Source organism: Somniosus microcephalus, chromosome 11 (genome assembly GCF_052327205.1).
Source record: "Somniosus microcephalus isolate GS21.2 chromosome 11, FLI_Smic_1.0, whole genome shotgun sequence".
In the NCBI taxonomy this organism is placed as follows: domain Eukaryota; kingdom Metazoa; phylum Chordata; class Chondrichthyes; order Squaliformes; family Somniosidae; genus Somniosus; species Somniosus microcephalus.
In genome coordinates, this window is record NC_140997.1 from 8,248,201 (window position 1) to 8,268,138 (window position 19,938).

The following is a 19,938-nucleotide window of genomic DNA, read 5'->3' on the forward strand; positions in this document are numbered from 1 at the left end:
AAGGCGGGGACGGGATACTGAATTAAAGGATCAGCCATGATCTCATTAAATGGCGGAGCAGGCACGAAGGGCCGAATGGCCTACTCCTGCTCCTATCTTCTATGTATCTATGTATCTATGTACCCCCTTGTATTCTAGTCCTCTAGATATACAGGCCAGCATTCCATTAGCCTTTTTGATTATTTTCTGTACCTGTTCATGACATTTTAATGATCTATGTGCCTGGACCCCCAAGTCTCTTTGGACATCCACTGTTTCTAGCTTTTCACCATTTAGAAAGTACCCTGTTCTATCCTGTTTAGCTCCAAAGTGGATGACCTCTTTGTTTGTCATCGGCAAACATAGATATGTGGCTTTCTATCCCATCATCTAAGTCGTTAATAAGTACGGTGAATAGTTTTGGCCCCAACACAGATCCCTGTGGGACACCACGAGTGACAAGACATCCTGCCAATTAGCGTACCTACCCATTATCCCTACTCGGTGTCTCCTGCCACTCAGCCAATCTCCTAACCAGCTCAATAATTTGCCCTCAATTGCATGAGCTTCAACTCTAGCTAACAGCCTTTTATGAGGGGCTTTATCGAATGCTTCCTGGAAGTCCATTTAAATAACATCCACAGACATTCCCCTGTCCACTACTTTAGTCACCTCTTCAAATAAAAAGGCGAGTGAGGGGAGTTGGAGTGTTGGGCACTGATGCCGGACATTGATAAACCAGCCCTCCTTCCTCACTCTCTTCTGCCGGCAGATTCTCAGCTCAGATAAATAAGGAGCAACGTCAACAGTTGAATGTCCTTGTGCATTTATTTCCACCATTAACTTTTTACATAAATGACCGAGGTTCATGTTCTAATTCTGTGCTTTTGGCAGCTAAACTATTTAATTTGAACTGCGCTCGTTTTATTCAGAATGTTAATAAAATATGAAGCATTAAAATGCTAGGATTGAATCAATGCCTCTCTTATAAAAACTAGGTACTCCTTTTTTTTATATATAGTGGGAGGGCAGTCAGTGGAACGGAAGGTCCAGAAGACACATGCAGGAGAAGTTGAGAAAAGTGGAATAGTTTTACCCGCAGTTGCCCAGCCACATCTAAAGGGGAATCATTTTCAGTTGGTCTTAAATAGAAAATTCTTCATGACACTAAATGCTTCCATGAAAGGGAAAGGAGGGGAGGAGAGGGAGGAGGAGAGGAGGGGATCTCCTAATCTCAGGCACCGAGATTTGCCTCCGATTTCACATTGAGATGTTGCCCCGCACCAAACTCTCTGCAGCACAGAGAGACAAAGAGAGAGTCTTTCCTTCTGGGCGCTTGACCGGCTCTGGACCATCGCTCAGACGGGCACTGAGATCCCAGTTTGGCCAAATGTCCTGACCATGGGGGGGTGGTCACACGGGGGTGGTGCGCCTGTTGGCCGGGTTTGTGTGAAGAGGGTCCTTCGAGTCTTTGGAAATGCAGTTGCGGATCTGCAGGAACTTGGGGTCCCGCTCGGAGGCCAGGCTGGTCGCTTTGGAAGGGTCCCTGGACAGCGTGTACATTGAGATCTCGTTTGTGGCCGGCGTGGGGTAGCCTTTGCCCCCGACTGGGGAGGGGTCCCTGGACCGAGGCTCGGTGGAGCGGGAGCTGGACCTCCGCCTGAACCTGTATCTGTAGCTGGGGATTCGGGCCAGCGTGGATTTCTTCAGGACCTCGTGGCGAGACTTGACCCTCAGCTGTCGGTGTTTGTCGATGTACATGTGCACCGCCAGCACCCCCACCGTCTCGGCGATGATGAACGACAGCGCCCCGAAGTAGAAGGACCATCCGTAAGAATAACTGTTCTTTTTAGAATCACTCTGCCCAGGGTCTCCGGAATTTGCCGATATGTACACTATAATTCCTATTATGTTACTTAAACCTGAGGAGAGGAGGAAAAGGACAGCGTCACCATTACAGAGGCAACATTGATACCGTTATAGAGAACCATAAGAGACAGTGTTATAAACCAAAGCTTTATCATGGGGTTAGGGTCGATTCAAGGCTGAGATCGATAGATTGTTGGACTCTAGGGGAATCAAGGGATATGGGGATCGGGCAGGAAAGTGGAGTTGAGGTCGATGATCAGCCATGATCTTATTGAATGGCAGAGCAGGCTCGAGGGGCCGAGTGGCTGACTCCCGCTCCTAATTCTTATGTTCTTATGAAATAAAGATATTGGCCCAGAAATTCAGGTCTCCACGGGTGAGTACGCGCTGGGTACTCACCCGTAGGCCCAACGAAAGTGCCGGTTTTGTGCATGCACTGCGCATGCGCGGGAAACCGACACTTCCGTTCCCTTGAAGGAAGGGGTTGACAGGTGGAACGCGTGCGCCGGAGAGGCAGCGCGTGCGCATCGAACTTACGGTTTTTTTGCAGGTTTTTCCGGGAGGGTAAGTCTCCAGGAGTTAGACTTTTAAAAAGCAGGTGCAAGGCCTGCTTTTAAAAAGGTAAGTGGTGAATTAATTAAAATTAAAACATTTTTTCCACAGGTTTATTATTTTTAAATACTTTAAAGAAAGGTAAGTTTATTTTTAGCCCCGTTAGAAACTGTAATTAATTTTTTCAAAAATTTAAATTATTGTTTAAAATAGTTATTTCATGTAATTTATAGTTATTTAAAAAATGTGATGGTGTTTTTTAAATTTATTTGAGGTTTTAGTGATGTTTTGGGGCTTATAGTATTTATAGGTTTGACAGCTCTTCCTGTCAAACTTATGAATGAAGCATTCCCTGCTCCCATTGGCTCTCCATGGCCCACGTGATCCCAGGGGACGCTTCGAACTAACTGCGCCCCTGGGATACGCAAGCACTGCGCGCCAGCAGCTGGAGGAGGCCCAGGATCGGAATCCCACGCGGGCCCACAGCTCAATGGCCGGCGCGCTAGGTAAGTGCAGGTCGGGGGCTTGCACCTGTGGGAAGCCTCCGACCCGAATTTCTGGGCCATTCCGTTTCTACAGCGCAATCTCAGAACGTCCCAAAGCTCTTCACAGCCAATGAAGTACTTTTTGAAGTGTAGTCTCTGTTGTAACACAGGTATCACAGCAGCCAATTTGCACACAGCAAGATCCCACACACATGAATGAGATAATGACCAGATTATCTTTTTTTTTGTGTTACTGGTTGAGGGATAAATATTGGCCAGGACACAGGGAGAATTCCCCATCTCTTCTTCCAACTAGTGCCATGGGATCTTTGAAAGCCGGCACCTCCAACAGGGCAACGCTCCCTCAGTACTGCACCGAAGTGTCAGCCTAGATTATGTGCTCATGTCCCTGGAGTGGTAATTCAATCCACAACATTCTGACTCAGAGGCGAGAGACTGCTAACCACTGAGCCAAGACTGACATCTTGTCAGTTTATGTTGTGTTGTGAGTGGGGTGTAACAGAAAGGCTGTTATTACAGAGCATAGTAATGAAGAGTGGATGATGGACAAAAAACATTGGAGTAAGTGGCAGTTGCTTGACTTGAGAGTGGTTGATGCACTTTGTGTGGATGAACAGAGAGGGGATCAAATACATCATTGTGTGAAAGGACAGATTGTGAACCTCTGTCCCAGAGTGTGAAAGGACAGTGTGTGACCCACTGTCCCTGAGTGTGAAAGGACAGTGTGTGACCCACTGTCCCAGAGTGTGAAAGGACAGTGTGTGACCCACTGTCCCAGAGTGTGAAAGGACAGTGTGTGACCCACTGTCCCAGAGTGTGAAAGGACAGTGTGTGACCCACTGTCCCAGAATGTGAAAGGACAGTGTGTGACCCACTGTCCCAGAGTGTGAAAGGACAGAGCGTGACCCACTGTCCCAGAGTGTGAAAGGACAGTGTCTGACCCACCGCCCCAGAGTGTGAAAGGACAGTGTGTGACCCACTGTCCCAGAGTGTGAAAGGACAGTGTGCGACCCACTGTCCCAGAGTGTGAAAGGACAGTGTGCGACCCACTGTCCCAGAGTGTGAAAGGACAGTGTGTGACCCACTGTCCCAGTGTGAAAGGACAGTGTGCGACCCACCGTCCCAGAGTGTGAAAGGACAGTGTGCGACCCACTGTCCCAGAGTGTGAAAGGACAGTGTGTGACCCAGTGTCCCAGAGTGTGAAAGGACAGTGTCTGACCCACTGTCCCAGAGTGTGAAAGGACAGTGTGTGACCCAGTGTCCCAGAGTGTGAAAGGACAGTGTCTGACCCACTGTCCCAGAGTGTGAAAGGACAGTGTGTGACCCACTGTCCCAGAGTGTGAAAGGACAGTGTGTGACCCACTGTCCCAGAGAGTGAAAGGACAGTGTGCGACCCACTGTCCCAGAGTGTGAAAGGACAGTGTGTGACCCACTGTCCCAGAGTGTGAAAGGACAGTGTGCGACCCACTGTCCCAGAGTGTGAAAGGACAGTGTGCGACCCACTGTCCCAGAGTGTGAAAGGACAGTGTGTGACCCACTGTCCCAGAGTGTGAAAGGACAGTGTGCGACCCACTGTCCCAGAGTGTGAAAGGACAGTGTGTGACCCACTGTCCCAGAGTGTGAAAGGACAGTGTGTGACCCACTGTCCCAGAGTGTGAAAGGACAGTGTGTGACCCACTGTCCCAGAGTGTGAAAGGACAGTGTGTGACTCACTGCATCACCCAGTCTGCTTTTGCGACGCAGATTTGAATCTTGAGAATGGATCTGAGGTGAGCAAACAGGTGTAAAGTTTAGAGTCAGAGTTGAATGAGGAGCGTTTTCTGAATGTCAGGAAGTGAGTTCAGTAAATAGTCTCAATTGAAAAGTGTCAAACCTGCTGCTACGAAAAAGATTCCCGAACTGAGGACAACGTTATGTTTGCTCTTGTAGAATTCACCGGCCGCAACACAGATGCCTCCAAGAAACAGTAATCCCACGCTCAGTATCGGGAATATACTGGAAGCCCTGACGATTCCTGCAGAGAGAATGTGGAGTCAGAGTGAGGAGTGCTGCGGGCTGCACACCATTAACATGTTCAGACTGATAATTAACGAGTAGTTGTTGCACAAACATACATTTTAAGGGTGGCGGGGTGGGTGGAAATCACACTGTTACCCTATTTATTTTATGATGCAGCTCATATCACGAAGGGCGGCCAATTATGTTTACAGTACTTTGGAAGTTCCGGAAGCGGATTTGATGGCACAAAGGGATAAATTGTCCAATGCCACACTCTCAATGTGGAGTTGTGTTTGACGGGACTGTGGGCCAGAGGCTGGCCGACAATACAAGTACAGATTCTCTGACCTGCACTCCCTCCAGAACACAGCATCCCGCTGGTTAATGCCTGATTGGTGAATTTACCATAAAATGAAATGGCATGCATAGGCTCACTGATAGGGGTCTACTACAGACCGTCTGGCAGAGCAAGGACGAGGACAACAAGCTATACGAGGAGTTAAGAAAGGGATGTACAGGAAATAATGTTATGATCATGGGTGATTTCAGTCAATTCAGTTCCCCACCCAGACTGCCTATTTTCACCTCCACATTGCTCACTCTGCCCCTCCCTCACCCTATTGATCCTAAAGCCCTCACCTACCCTGTCTTCTCCTACAGGCTGAACTACCCCAACTAACCTCCCAAGCTCCCCTCTACATAAGCTACAACTTGCCCAGCTCACTGCTGCCTGCACTCTGCCCGAACCCAATCCCAGCTCCCTGTCACCCCTGGCTTCACCAGCCCAGTCCCCAATCAATTTAAAATCTTTGTCCTCGTCATAAAATCCTCTCCATATCCTTGCTCTTCCGCAGACTGCAACTGCCTAAAGCTCGATGTGCCTAATGGAAGGAAGATATCAGAATCAGAAATAATACAGGATTGCTTTTTTGACACAATATGTTAAGGTCCCAACTGAGGGCAACTTGTACCTGACCCAATCCTCGCAAACAATCAGGACCACTTGCGTTTATGGAGATCTTTAATCACAATAAAACATACCAAGGTACTTCACAGAGGTGAAAACACAGAGCAAAGACAAAGAAAGAACTTGCATTTCTATAGCGCCATTCATGTCCTCAGGAAGTCCCAAAGCACGTCACAGCCAATGAATTACTTTTGAAGTGTAGTCACTGTTGTTTTGTATGAAACTGTGGCAGTCACTTTGTGCACAGCAAGGCCCCACAAACAGCAATGAGATGAATAACCAGTTAATCTGTTATGGTGCTGTTTATTGAGGGAGGAATGTTGGCCCGGGACACTGGGAGAACTCCCTGCTCTTCTTACAATAGCACCATGGGATCTTTAAGGTCCACCTGAGAAAGCAGACGGGGCCTCAGTTTAACATTTCATCCAAAGATTGCACCTCTAACAATGCGGTACTCTCTCAGTGCAGCGCTGAAGTGTCGGCCTAGATTATGCACTCAACATGAGAGCATAAGAAATCGGAGCAGGAGTCGGCCCCTCGAGCCCGCTCCGCCATTCAATAAGATCATGGCTGGTCATCGACCTCAACTCCACCTTCCAGTCCGATCTCCATATCCCTTGATTCCCCTAGAGTCCAAGAATCTGGCGATCTCAGCCTTGAATATACTCAAAGACTCAGCATGCACAGCCCTCTGGGGTAGAGAATTCCAAAGATTCACAACCCTCTGAGTGAAGAAAGTCCTCCTCATCTCGGTCTTAAATGGCCGACCCCTTATCCTGAGACTATGCCCCCTAGTTCTAGACTCTCCAGCCAGGGGAAACAACCTCTCAGCATCTACCCTGTCAATCCCCCTCAGAATCTTGTATATTTCAATGGGATCGCCTCTCATTCTTCTAAACTCCAGAGAGTATCTGCCCATTCTACACAATCTCTCATCATAGGACAGCCCTCAAGTCCTGGAGTGGGGCTTGAACCCTTGACCTTCTGGTTCAGCGGCGAGAAAGCCACGACTGAATGGTCTGCATTGATAGAGAAGTTCGGAGAAATGACCAAAACATGGTCAAAGCAGTAGGTTCTGAGGAGGCTTTGAAGGAGCAAGATGACAGGGTTAAGGGAGAGCGTGAAACTCTGAGCATGTTGTAGTTTATGTCGAGTGGAGTTTGGGAGGTTAGCAAGGAAAGCGTCGGGGCAGCTGACCCTGCAGGGGAAGGCAGCATAGAGGAGGGCAGTAGGGTGAGAGAGGGGTAGAGGTGAGCAATGAGGAGGTGAAAATAGGCAGCCTCGGTGGGGAACTGGATGTGGCATTTGAAGCTCGGCTCACTCTCAGACAGGACACCGTGCCGGTGCGTGCTCCAATTCAGACTGATTGATCAACTGGGGGGCGGGGGGGCGGGGGGGGGGTTGGTGGGGGTGGAGTCGGGGGACTATATTGAGGTGTTTTTTTCCCAGTGTTCAAAGAAGGGGTCTTCAGTCTTGCCAAGCTTAAGCTTGAGAAACATTTAACTCATCCATGACTTGCTGTTGGATCTGGACTCCAGGGGGTGGCTGAGACCTTGAGCTGGTGTTGTCTGCATTCGTATGAAAACCCAAGCCTATGGATGGCATCACCTCGGCACAACACATAGAGGAGGAAAAGAGAAAGACAGCATCCATAATTTAGAGGGAGTGGAATCTCTGGGGACCAGTGAGCACAGTGTGATCAGTTTTAAGATTGTCTGTCAATCAGTACCAGGACAGGACTATATGGCCTTGAAGTGACACTGTATGAAGATTGGTGTAGGAATCTGAAATAAACAGATCAATCAATCAGTGCCTCTTAAAATAGCAGCCTAAGGATTTGAATAAAAACCCATGAAGCTTTTTTACACTCATTTCCGTACAATGTAATTTCAAGGTTTACGGCTTTTGAAAGGAAAAAGTCAAAGGAATAAGGGTCGAATTAAATAAATGAACTGAAATTTTATTATTGAAAGATCTTTCGGTTCAGGGAAAGTCCAACACTTTTAAAACTCTAATATGGAGTTTGCAGGATTAGTCTAAACCCATCCCCCCCAAATTAAACTAAACAAATAGTCCCCAAAATGGATGAAGGGAGCACTTAATAGAATCGAAGAATGTTCCAGCACAGAAACAGGCCATTCTGCCCATCGACTCCGGGCCCCCTCCCATCCAATCGCACTCCTGTTTGCTCCCAAGAGCCTTTAATATTCCTCATTTTCAAGCACCGACCTAAATCCTTTTAAACGAGCCTTATTGATCCTGCTTCAATAATCTCATGCCACAGAGAATTCCGTGTGTAAAGCCATTTTTTCTAACCTCCCCATGAATTCTTTTGTGATTATCTTACATTTGTTCCGCCCTTGACCATCTTCCTGCCCACTGAAAACAACCGATCACCTTTTTACCCTACGGTAACCCTTCAGAATCTCGAAGGTCACCCCTTAACCTTCTCAGCCCAGTAGAAAAATAGCCTAACGTTTCAAGTCTCACTTCGTATCTGTGACCCCTCATCCCTGGTAATATTCTAGCGAATCTACGCTACAGCTTTTCCATTGCTTCTTTATGCTTCCTACTATGGGATATGCAAAACTGTGCACAATAAAGTGGGTCAAATACAAATTATAAAATCATAGAATGGTTACAGCACAGAAGGAGGCCATTCGGCCCGTCGAGCCCGTGCCTTTGGTTCTTCTGTCAATCACCTTAAATCTGTGTCCTCTGGTTCTCAACCCTTCCGCCAATGGGAACAGTTTCTCTCTATCTACTCTGTCCAGACCCCCTCGTGATTTTGAACACCTCTATCAAATCTCCTCTCAATCTTCTCTGCTCTAAGGAGAACAACCCCAGCTTCTCCAGTCTATCCACGTAATTGAAGTCCCTCATCCCTGGAATCATTTCCGTGAATCTTTTCTGCACCCTCTCTAAGGACTTCACATCCTTCCTAAGTTCAGTGTTACCTCCTTGCTTTTGTATTCCGTTTGCCTTTTTTATGGCCTTATCTACTTGCACAGCCACTCTGAAGGACCTGGGTAGCTGCATGCCCAGGCCCTCCTGTTCCGCTGTCCATTACCTACACTGAACTGCATCTGGCACCAGTTTGCCCACTCTCGATCAGCTGTCTGTCCACCTGCTGGTTTTCACAACGCTGAACACAATTTGCCTCACCCGCAATTTGGTTTCATCAGCAGATTTTGATGTTTCCTCAATTTCTAAGTTTGGGCCATCGTTAGAAAATAACAGTAAGTAAGGCAACGGTACCATAGTGGTAATGTCACTGGACTAGTAACCCAGAGGCCTGGACTAATGATCCAGAGACGTGAGTTCAAATCCCACCATGGCAGCTGGGAATTTAAATTAAGTTAATTAAATAAATCTGGAATAAAAAGCTAGTATCACTAATGGTAATTATCTGATTGTTGTAAAAACCCATCTCCTTCACTGATGTCCTTTAGGGAAGGAAATCTTACCCGGTCTGGCCTATATGTGACTCCAGACCCACAGCAATGTGGTTGACTCTGAAATGGCCCAGCAAGCCAGTTGTAACAAACCACTATGAAAAAATAAGAATAAAACCGGACGGATCAACCTCGCCACCGGCTTCGGACACGGCAATGGCACACCCAGCCCAGTCGACCCTGCAAAGTCATCCTCAGTAACATCCGGGGACTTGTGCCAAAATTGGGAGAGCTGTTCCACAGACTAGTCAAGCAACAGCCTGACATAGTCATACTCACAGAATCAATGTCCCAGACTCCTCCATCACCATCTCTTGAGTATGTCCTGTCCCACTGACAGGACAGACCCACCAGAGGTGGTGGCGCACTGGTATATGGTCGGGAGGGAGGAAGTGGCCCTGGAACTCCTCAACTTTGACTCCGGATCCCATGAAGTCTCATGGCTTCAGGCCAAATATGGGCAAGGAAACCTCCTGCTGATTACCACCTACCGCTCTCCCTTAGCTGATGAATCAGTACTCCTCCATGTCGAACACCACTTGGAAGAAGCACTGAGGGTAGCAAGGGCACAGAATGTACTCTGGGTAGGGGCTTCAATGTCCAAGAATGGCTCGGTAGCACCACTACTGACTGAGCTGGCCGAGTCCTGAAGGACATAGCTGCCAGTCTGGGCTTGTGGCAGGTGGTGAGAGAACCAACACGAGGGAAAAACCTACTTGACCTCGTCCTCACCAAAATGCATCTGTCCATGACAACATTGGTAGCAGTGACCACCGCACAGTCATTGTGGAGACGAAGTCCTGTCTTCACACTGAGGATACCCTCCATCGTGTTGTGTGGCACTACCAACGTGCTAAATGGGATAGATTCAGAACAGATCTAGCAGCTCAAAACTGGGCATCCATGAGGCGCTGTGGCCCACAGCACCATCAGCAGCAGCAGAATTATATTCCACCACAATCTGTAACCTCATGGCCTGGCATATCCCTCACTCTACCATTACCATCAAGCCAGGGGACCAACCCTGGTTCAACGAGGGGTGTAGAAGAGCATGCCAGGAGCAGCACCAGACATACCTAAAAATGAGGTGCCAACCTGGGGAAGCTGCAACACAGGACTACATGCATGCTAAAAAACACAAGCAGCATGTTATACACAGAGCTAAGCGATCCCACAATCAACAGATTGGATCAAAGTCCTGCCACATCCAGTCGTGAATGGTGGTGGACCATTAAACAACTAACGGGAGGAGGAGGCTCCACGAATATCCCCATCCTCAATGATGGTGGAGCCCAGCACGTGAGTGCAAAAGACAAGGCTGAAGCGTTTGCAACCATCTTCAGCCAGAAGTACCGAGTGGATGATCCATATCGGCCTACTCCTGAGGTCCCCACCATCACAGAAGCCAGTCTTCAGCCAATTCGATTCACTCCACGTGATATCAAGAAACGGCTGAGCGCACTGGATACAGCAAAGGCTATGGGCCCCGACAACATCCCGGCTATCGTGCTGAAGACTTGTGCTCCAGAACTAGCCGTGCCTCTAGCCAAGCTGTTCCAGTATAGCTACAACACTGGCATCTACCCGACAATGTGGAAAACTGCCCAGGTATGTCCTGTCCACAAAAAGCAGGACAAGTCCAATCCGACCAATTAACGCCCCATCAGTCTACTCTCAATCATCAGCAAAGTGATGGAAGGTGTCGTCGACAGTGCTATCAAGCAGCACATACTCACCAATAACCTGCTCACTGATGCCCAGTTTGTGTTCCGCCAAGAACACTCGGCTCCTGACCTCATTACAGCCTTGGTCCAAACATGGACAAAGGAGCTGAATTCCAGAGGCGAGAGTGACTGCCCTTGACATCAAAGCACATTTGACCGAGTCTGGCATCAAGGAGCCCCAGTAAAACTGAAGCCCATGGGAATCGGGGTGAAAGCGCTCCACTGGCTGGAGTCATACCTAGCACAAAAGAAGATGGTTGTGGTTGTTGGAGGTCAATCATCTCAGCCCCAGGACATCGCTGCAGGAGTTCCTCAGGGCAGTGTCCTAGGCCCAACCATCTTCAGCTGCTTCATCAATGACCTTCCCTCCAACATAAGGTCAGAAGTGGGATATTCGCTGATGGTTGCACAGTGTTCAGTTCCATTTGCAACTCTTCAGATAATGAAGCAGTCCATGCCAGAATGCAGCAAGATCTGGATGACATTCAGGCTTGGGCTGATAAGCGGCAAGTAACATTCGCGCCAGACAAGTGCCAGACAATGACTATCTCCAACAAGCGAGAGTCTAACCACCTCCCCTTGACATTCAATGGCATTACCATCGCCGAATTCCCCACCATCAACATCCTGGGGGTCACCATTGACCAGAAACTTAACTGGACCAGCCACACAAATACTGTGGCTACAAGAGCTGGTCAGAGGCTAGGTATTCTGCGGCGAGTGACTCACCTCCTGACTCCCCAAAGCCTTGCCACCATCTACAAGGCACAAGTCAGGAGTGTGATGGAATACTCTCCACTTGCCTGGACGAGTGCAGCTCCAACAACACTCAAAAAGCTCGACACCATCAAGGACAAATCAGCCCACTTGATTCCCCAGCTCATCCACTACCTTAAACATTCACTCCCTCCACCACCGGCGTACCATGGCTGCAGTGTGTACCATATGCAAGATGCACTGCAGCAACTCGCCAAGGCTCCTTCGGCAGCACCTCCCAAACCCGCGACCTCTTCCACCTAGAAGGACAAGGGCAGCAGGTGCATGGGAACACCACCACCTCCAAGTTTCCCTCCAAGCCACACACCATCCTGACTTAGAAGTATATCGCTGATCCTTCATCGTTGCTGGGTCAAAATCCTGGAACTCCCTCCCTAACAGCACTGTGGGAGTACCTTCACTACACGGACTGCAGCGGTTCAAGAAGGCAGCTCACCACCACCTTCTCAAGGGCAACTAGGAATGGGCAATAAATGCTGGCCTTGCCAGCGACACCCACATCCCATGAATGAATTTAAAAAAACCTCAATGTTGATCCCTTTGAAACATTACTCAGCACATCTTTCCATCCCAATAAACCTCCTTTTTCCCTTAAGTTATTCCTCTCTATTTATACTACAAATTTTATCTACCACTTCAAGTCAACTGTTTAGTAATTTACTCTCGGTAATGCAACCAATCCCTTCTTATTCCTCAGATTTTGTTTGGCCGGCTTCTTTATTTAAATCTTTAAGCTGCAATGGTCTTTTCTTTAACTAAAAGCTGGATTTTGTGTAGGTTCGAGCTTGGGAGGTCACTGAGGGAACTATTGGAGAAATGAAGCTGGGAAATGACAAAAGTGTGTGGCGGAGGGCCTCAGTGGCCCCTGACGTGTCGTAGGAATGCAGACTGGCTGGTGATGGCTTCACCTTTATAACTGAGAATTTAAAATTCCCCAAGCTCTGAAATTCCCTCCCTAAACCTCTCCGCCTCTCTCTCCTCCTTTAAGACGCTCCTTAAAACCTGCCTCTTTGACCAAGCTTTTGGTCACCTGTCCTAATATCTCCTTATGTTGCTCGGTTTTGTTTGATAATCACTCCTGTGAAGCACCTTGGGATGTTTTTCCACGTTAAAGGTGCTATATAAATGCAAGTTGTTGCATCAGCACTTTCCTTTTTTGAAATTGCCTTGCTGCATTGTTTAGATGTTGACTGTTACTTTCAGTCCAAAATCTCCTCGTGCTAATTCTGTTCCATTCATTTTATACTTATGTTGCGTATTCATCATACAATGTGTGGTCATTTCCATTTGCCGGTATCAAAGTTAATTTGCCATTTATCTGCATAATTGATTCAAATCCTTCTGAAATCCTTAGCTGCATCCTCTACTGCTCTCAGTCTTTTCTGCAAATTCAGCATTATATTTGGTTTAAGTGTGTAAATCATTTACATAAAGCAGGAGCAACAGAGGTTGAAGCACTGACCCCTGTAGAACTCCATCTCACAACTTCCTCTTAATCGGACGCTACACCTCGCTAATATTCTCTTGTTGCCTTGTTTTCCATTAACTAACCAATATAGTTAGTCCCAAGGGTTTGAGTTTACTTATAAGTCTTTCATGTGGAACTCTGCTAACAGCTTTCTGAAAATCCAAATGAACTATATATCATAAGGAATTTTGCTATCTACTTGTAATGTTCTCAAAAACGTCTAAATCCATTCTGGCTGTTTCTTAAGTTATTACCATATAACCCAGGAAACTAAGGGTTAGGGTTCATGGGTGTTGCCAGATTGGAGAAGGAAGTGGGTCAGTGCTGGGTCCACTTTTGTTCTCCCTATCTCTCTCTTGCTCTCTCTCTCTTATCACTCTCTCTCTCTCTCTCTCTCTCTCTCTCTCTTTCATATATAAGTAGATAATTTAGACTTAGCCATGGAGAATGCAATACAAAATTTTCTGTTACCACAAAAGTAGGGAGTTTTTCAAGGACTGTAAAAGACTTCAGGAGGAGTTAGGAAATTAGCAGAATGTGTAGAGAGGGGGAAAATGATGCCACAAAGTGTGAGGTGGTGTGTTTTGGGAGGAAGAACAAGTATGAGCTCGAGACCTCTGGGCTCGAATACATAATTCATTGAAAGTGCAAACACAGGTAGATAAAGCAATTAAAAAACACCAATGGCATTTTGTGTTTCATAAGTCGGGGCATAGAGTACAAGAGCAAAGAGGTTCTGTGAAATTTGTACAAGTCAGTAGTTACAATTGGAGTACAATATGCAGCTTTGAAGACCCTGTTATTAGAAAGGACATTAAACCAGAGAGAGCACACAGAGTATATTCAAAGTGAGGAGAGAGGTTTGGAGAAATTTCTTTACACCGAGGACTGTTGGAGTATCGGATGTTTTGCCCCAGGAAATAGTTGAGGGAGAGCCTATTGCATCTCTTTAGGGAAGAGTAGATAAATATTTGAAGCAGAGAAAAATCCAGGGCTATAGGGAAAGAGCTGGGGTAGTGGAGATTAGTTTTTCATTTTTCTAGCAAAGAGCCAGCATGGACACAATGGTCCAAATGGCCTCTTTCTGTGCTTCCACAGACCTAGAGAAATCTGGCCCCAAATGTAAAGGGGGTGAGCTCTGAGGTTAGTGAAGCTGAAGATCTACAGTTTATAGTGAAGAAGATTTTGGGGAGGGGGGGAGAACCTCATCAGAGCATGTAAAAATATTAAACCGGTAAATTAGGGAAAAGCTAGAATATTACCTAAACGTAGGCCAGGCTAGTGGACCTACATTTAACTAAGAGAAAACGACAAAAACGTGAGGCACTTCTTTGCGCAAAGGTTGATAAATATTTGGAATAATCTGAAAAAGCAGGGCGATGGATCTGAAAACATTCGGGATGTTAAACATGCAGTTATATTCTAGGTTGGGAGACTTGGGTTACTTGAGGGATGAGCTGAATGGCCTTTGCTCATCACTGACTTTTCTGACCCTTATCTTAAAAAATGTGTTGAACACATTCGTTGGGTTTATAACCAGCTCAGAGAGAGCATTTGTGTTGAATTTAAAAATTCCCTTCACAATAAAACAAAACGGTTCAAACTGTGAGACGCTCTCTCTCTGGAAACTTACGCAGTAAATATTCCGCCGTGTCCTGTTCATAGTCTACATCCTCTGGAAAATGATCAATTATTTTGCAGACTCCTTTGAAGGTACCTGTTTGGAACACACATTTTAGAATCCAGCACTTAAATATGTACTGAAAAATAGACACACATGAGCAAAGCTTTTTTTCAAAATGAATCAGCCTGGAGAAAAGTGTTAAGTGAAATTAAATTGCGGTCTGATGTCGCTTTTCACATCCAGAACTCGGCTGCACAGAGAATCTCTTCACCACTCATCACTGATCCATCACTGCCAGGGGCCTCTTTCGCAAATGCATCTTGTACTGAAGATGATGCAATCATCACTTCAGCATGAAATCCTGCACCCTAGTTACAATCACTCTCCATCTCTTCCTCTCTCCGTCTCTTCCTCTCTCCGTCTCTCCCTCTCTCCGTCTCTCCCTCTCTCCATCTCTCCCTCTCTCCATCTCTCCCTCTCTCCGTCTCTCCCTCTCTCCGTCTCTTCCTCTCTCCATCTCTCCCTCTCTCCGTCTCTCCCTCTCTCCATCTCTTCCTCTCTCCGTCTCTCCCTCTCTCCCTCTCTCCCTCTCTCCGTCTCTTCCTCTCTCCATCTCTTCCTCTCTCCATCTCTCCCTCTCTCCATCTCTCCCTCTCTCCATCTCTTCCTCTCTCCCTCTCTTCCTCTCTCCCTCTCTCCCTCTCTCCCTCTCTCCATCTCTTTCTCTCTCCGTCTCTCCGTCTCTCCCTCTCTCCCTCTCTCCGTCTCTTCCTCTCTCCGTCTCTTCCTCTCTCCATCTCTCCGTCTCTCCCTCTCTCCATCTCTTCCTCTCTTCCTCTCTCCATCTCTCCCTCTCTCCATCTCTCCCTCTCTCCATCTCTCCCTCTCTCCATCTCTTCATTTCTCCCTCTCTCCCTCTCTCCATCTCTCCCTCTCTCCATCTCTCCATCTCTCCCTCTCTCCATCTCTCCCTCTCTCCATCTCTCCATCTCTCCCTCTCTCCATCTCTCCCTCTCTCCATCTCTCCCTCTCTCCCTCTCTCCCTCTCTTCCTCTCTCCCTCTCTCCATCTCTCCCTCTCTCCCTCTCTCCATCTCTCCCTCTCTCCATCTCTCCCTCTCTCTATCTCTCCCTCTCTCCATCTCTCCCTCTCTCCATCTCTCCCTCTCTCCATCTCTCCCTCTCTCCCTCTCTCCATCTCTCCCTCTCTCCCTCTCTCCCTCTCTCCATCTCTCCCTCTCTCCATCTCTCCCTCTCTCCATCTCTCCCTCTCTCCATCTCTCCCTCTCTCCATCTCTCCCTCTCTCCATCTCTCCCTCTCTCCATCTCTCCCTCTCTCCATCTCTCCCTCTCTCCATCTCTCCCTCTCTCCATCTCTCCCTCTCTCCCTCTCTCCATCTCTCCCTCTCTCCCTCTCTCCCTCTCTCCATCTCTCCCTCTCTCCATCTCTCCCTCTCTCCATCTCTCCCTCTCTCCATCTCTCCCTCTCTCCATCTCTCCCTCTCTCCATCTCTCCATCTCTCCATCTCTCCCTCTCTCCATCTCTCCCTCTCTCCATCTCTCCCTCTCTCCATCTCTCCCTCTCTCCCTCTCTCCATCTCTCCCTCTCTCTATCTCTCCCTCTCTCCATCTCTCCCTCTCTCCCTCTCTCCATCTCTCCCTCTCTCCATCTCTCCCTCTCTCCCTCTCTCCCTCTCTCCATCTCTCCCTCTCTCCATCTCTCCATCTCTCCCTCTCTCCCTCTCTCCCTCTCTCCATCTCTCCCTCTCTCCATCTCTCCCTCTCTCCATCTCTCCCTCTCTCCCTCTCTCCATCTCTCCATCTCTCCCTCTCTCCATCTCTCCCTCTCTCCATCTCTTCCTCTCTCCATTCTCTTCCTCTTTCCTCCTCTCACCATTGTCTTCCTTTCATTTACTGGATACCCTTGCAGTTAACTTTAATTTCATACATTAACCAAGTGTTTTAGTCCCCAGCAAAAGGTTCGGTGATTAATCTCTGAGATTTGTAATGCTTTGACATCATTCAGTTTGATGTTGAATGTAAGAACCTGAGGAAGGCGGTTTCACTTCCCACCTTCAGTGCAGACACCGTCAATCTGTGAATGTAATTTACCATCGGTATAGAAAGCACCCCGCACCCCGCCATGTCTTTCTGACCTCAGGTAGCTGGAGTCTGATTTTTGTGACATCCTCCTTCTTTATATCACCAACAAATGGCACCTCTGTTTGAAGAAATGATGAAGGAATTGCGATTTAATCTTATTTACAGTGCAGGGGATAGGGGAAATACTCGGGGGTTCCTGGCGCTATGATTAGTAAACGTTTTTAAAGAGAGAGTCACATTGGTCTAGAGCAGCCCAATGGATAACAGAACGGAACCAACGGCATCTACTGAATGAGGTCATTGCAATCTTTTACTCTGCTAATAACTTCCGGCAATTTATGCAGTCAGCTTGGCCTCATTCCCCTCCCCTAGTGTGTCTCTCAGATTATGTCAACTTGGCAGGTTATGAATCTGTTACATTATTTGCCCATCACTCTGAGCAGGAAAAAAACTATAATGTTAGGTGACAATCTAAATGAGCAAAGTGCTGTGAGGACGAGAAAACAGTTGAGAATCATGAACAACAACAATAATTTGCATTTATATAGCACCTTTAATGTCGTAAAACATCCCACGGCGCTTCACAGGAGCGTTATAAAACAAAATTTGACACCGAGCCACGTAAGGAGAAATTAGGACAGGTGACCAAAAGCTTGGTCAAAGAGGTAGGTTTTAAGGAGGAAAGCGAGGTAGCGAGGACTGGAGTGAGGCTTGAACCCACAGCCTTCTGACTCAGAGGCAAGTGTGCTACCAACTTTTAAAAAAATTATTAATATACTTTATTGAACATTAAGAACATTTACAACATCGTGATCATTTCATTGTATGATACAAATCCATTCCGCCGCTCTGCACAGCCATTCCACCACCACATTTTAACATCAAAATCTGAAGTTTAATTTGTCTCCTGTAACATATATTAATCGATTGTACTTTAAAAATTGATTGTAAAATATTGGCCTAGAAATTCACTTGGGCGCGGGCAGCTCGCTCGCGCCCAAAAGTTAGCGCTGGGCGGGGAGGCATTAGCGCACGCCGTATATTCGTCTTCTGCGCCCCAATTCGGAAGCGGGCGCTATACCAGGGTGTGCCCGCCTCCGTTTGGGGCGCTGCAACTGAATATCGGCGCGCTAGTTGCCGCAGCGCCACCCGATGCGGTGCGGCAGGCTGCGGTACTGCAGGCCTCCCCCTTCTCTTAAGGGGGAGGTGCCTGCAACGGCCGGAGCCCCGATCGCGAGTGCCGGCAAAAGAGCCCGGCACAACGGAGAAGTGCCGGGCTCCACGGAAACCAGCCGGCAATGCCGCGGGGGGGGGGGGTGGAGGAGGCCGGGGAAGGAGGTGCGGGCAGGCGGCCGCCGAAAAAGCGGCTGGCCGCACCTTCAGCTTTAAAGCGCCCCACTATAGCAGCAGGACGGCCCCGTTTTCTGTTCGCTGTTTGCGCCCGCTTCGGAGGAGGCGGGCGCAAATAAATATGGGGATCGGCGCGGTTTCGGGGCGTTACGGGCCACCGCGCACACCGATGACGTCATCGGTCCCGGCGCAGCGCTAACGGCTACCGCCGCCAATACCGCTGCACTCAATTTCAGCGCTACCACCCCGCCGGCGCAAAAGACCTCTTTAGGCGCTAAGTGGGCGCAAGGCCCACTGAATTTCTAGGCCATTATCTTTAAATTCCTTTCTGAATAAAACATCCACAGAGCCTTATAATGATCTTTTAGCTTATATTTAAAATACTCTTTTAGATTGATTCTCTTCCCCTTAAAAAACAGAGCATTCCTTCTTTGCACAATCACGAATCTAGCCAAACTGAACATTAAATTAATTGCCGCTCCGCTAGACTCTGGCAGACTCTCCTGCAATCCCCATCTCAAAATTGAGTCCCACGGGATTCCCATTCTCGCTCTTCGGTCCCCACCCAGCAAAAAAGCTTCACACAACTGTCGAATATAATACTTAAAATCATTTAACTGCAGACATAACACCAGTAAATGGGACAGAGTCTCATCCCGTGTCCCACACACTGGGCAAGTTGCCCCCTCCACTCGCCCAATCTTGCACAAGACCGTCATGGTAAAAATCCGGTTATGAGCCAATTTGAAATCCAGTTCAATCCACTCTGGACATTTAAAATTCGCCCACACTCCCTTCCAAATCCTATTGAAGTCCAGCTGTGGGTATACACTCTGCCAAAACTCCTGACCAGCAGGTGTCTTGAATCTCCATTCTCTAAATACCTCATAGAAATCTCGAGTATTTCAGTTGTCAAATTGGACCAACTCTCCCCCTTTCTCCAGCCGAAAGCTTGGAAAAGCAGGACGCATTTTACTTCCTTTGGAGATTTCCGCATTTATTTCTTCCATCCAATCCTGTGGCATTGCCCTCACAATCTTCTCATACATGATCCCTATTGCTTTTTCCTCTACCTCCTGATCCTCCTCCCACACCATGTCCCTCACTATCGCTTCCGGCAACCAACCTGGAATCACCTCGTATAATACATCTTTCACCGATATAATCCCAGCTTTTATAAAAGCTTGATTAAATAAAACCTCTCCTTCGATGTTGACTCACCTGTTCAAAAATAAGGGCTGTTCTAAAAATTCCTCAGCCCCCTTGGGCATAAACTGCACACTTTTAAAAAAATTGGGCCCAAGTCTCTACAACCCCCTTATAAAACCTAGGGAGAAGTTTAATCGATTTCAAAAACATATTATTGTATTCCATATACAATATCCCCTGCCCTCCTATCCCACTTCATTTTTTAAAATGCTCAAAACAACTCTTCCAAAAACTTGTATTTGACTTCTGAAGAAATCTCTTCACCCATTTGATTCTAAAGGATTTTTTCTTCAAATCAATATCTGGGAAATTGAGTCCTCCCTGATTTCTCCGTCCAATGATGGTATTGTAAGCCATC

At 47.5% G+C, this 19,938-nt stretch overlaps 1 protein-coding gene across 2 annotated transcripts in view; it reads right to left on the bottom strand.

The window, feature by feature from the left end:
• Window positions 1-788: 788 nt before the first annotated feature.
• LOC147110286 (voltage-dependent calcium channel gamma-3 subunit-like) overlaps window positions 789-19,938 on the bottom strand; it is a 92,675-nt gene continuing 73,525 nt past the window's right edge. The window contains exons 2-4 of one of the 2 annotated variants that reach the window (XM_086000112.1): window positions 14,929-15,012; window positions 4,780-4,920; window positions 789-1,901 (exon numbers count right to left, since the gene is read on the bottom strand). In XM_086000112.1, the coding sequence (XP_085856238.1) occupies window positions 1,393-1,901; window positions 4,780-4,920; window positions 14,929-15,012 (734 nt within the window). In that variant the 3' untranslated portion in view covers window positions 789-1,392. The remainder of the gene's footprint in view (window positions 1,902-4,779; window positions 4,921-14,928; window positions 15,013-19,938) is intronic. The other variant, XM_086000114.1, reaches the window with a different exon arrangement.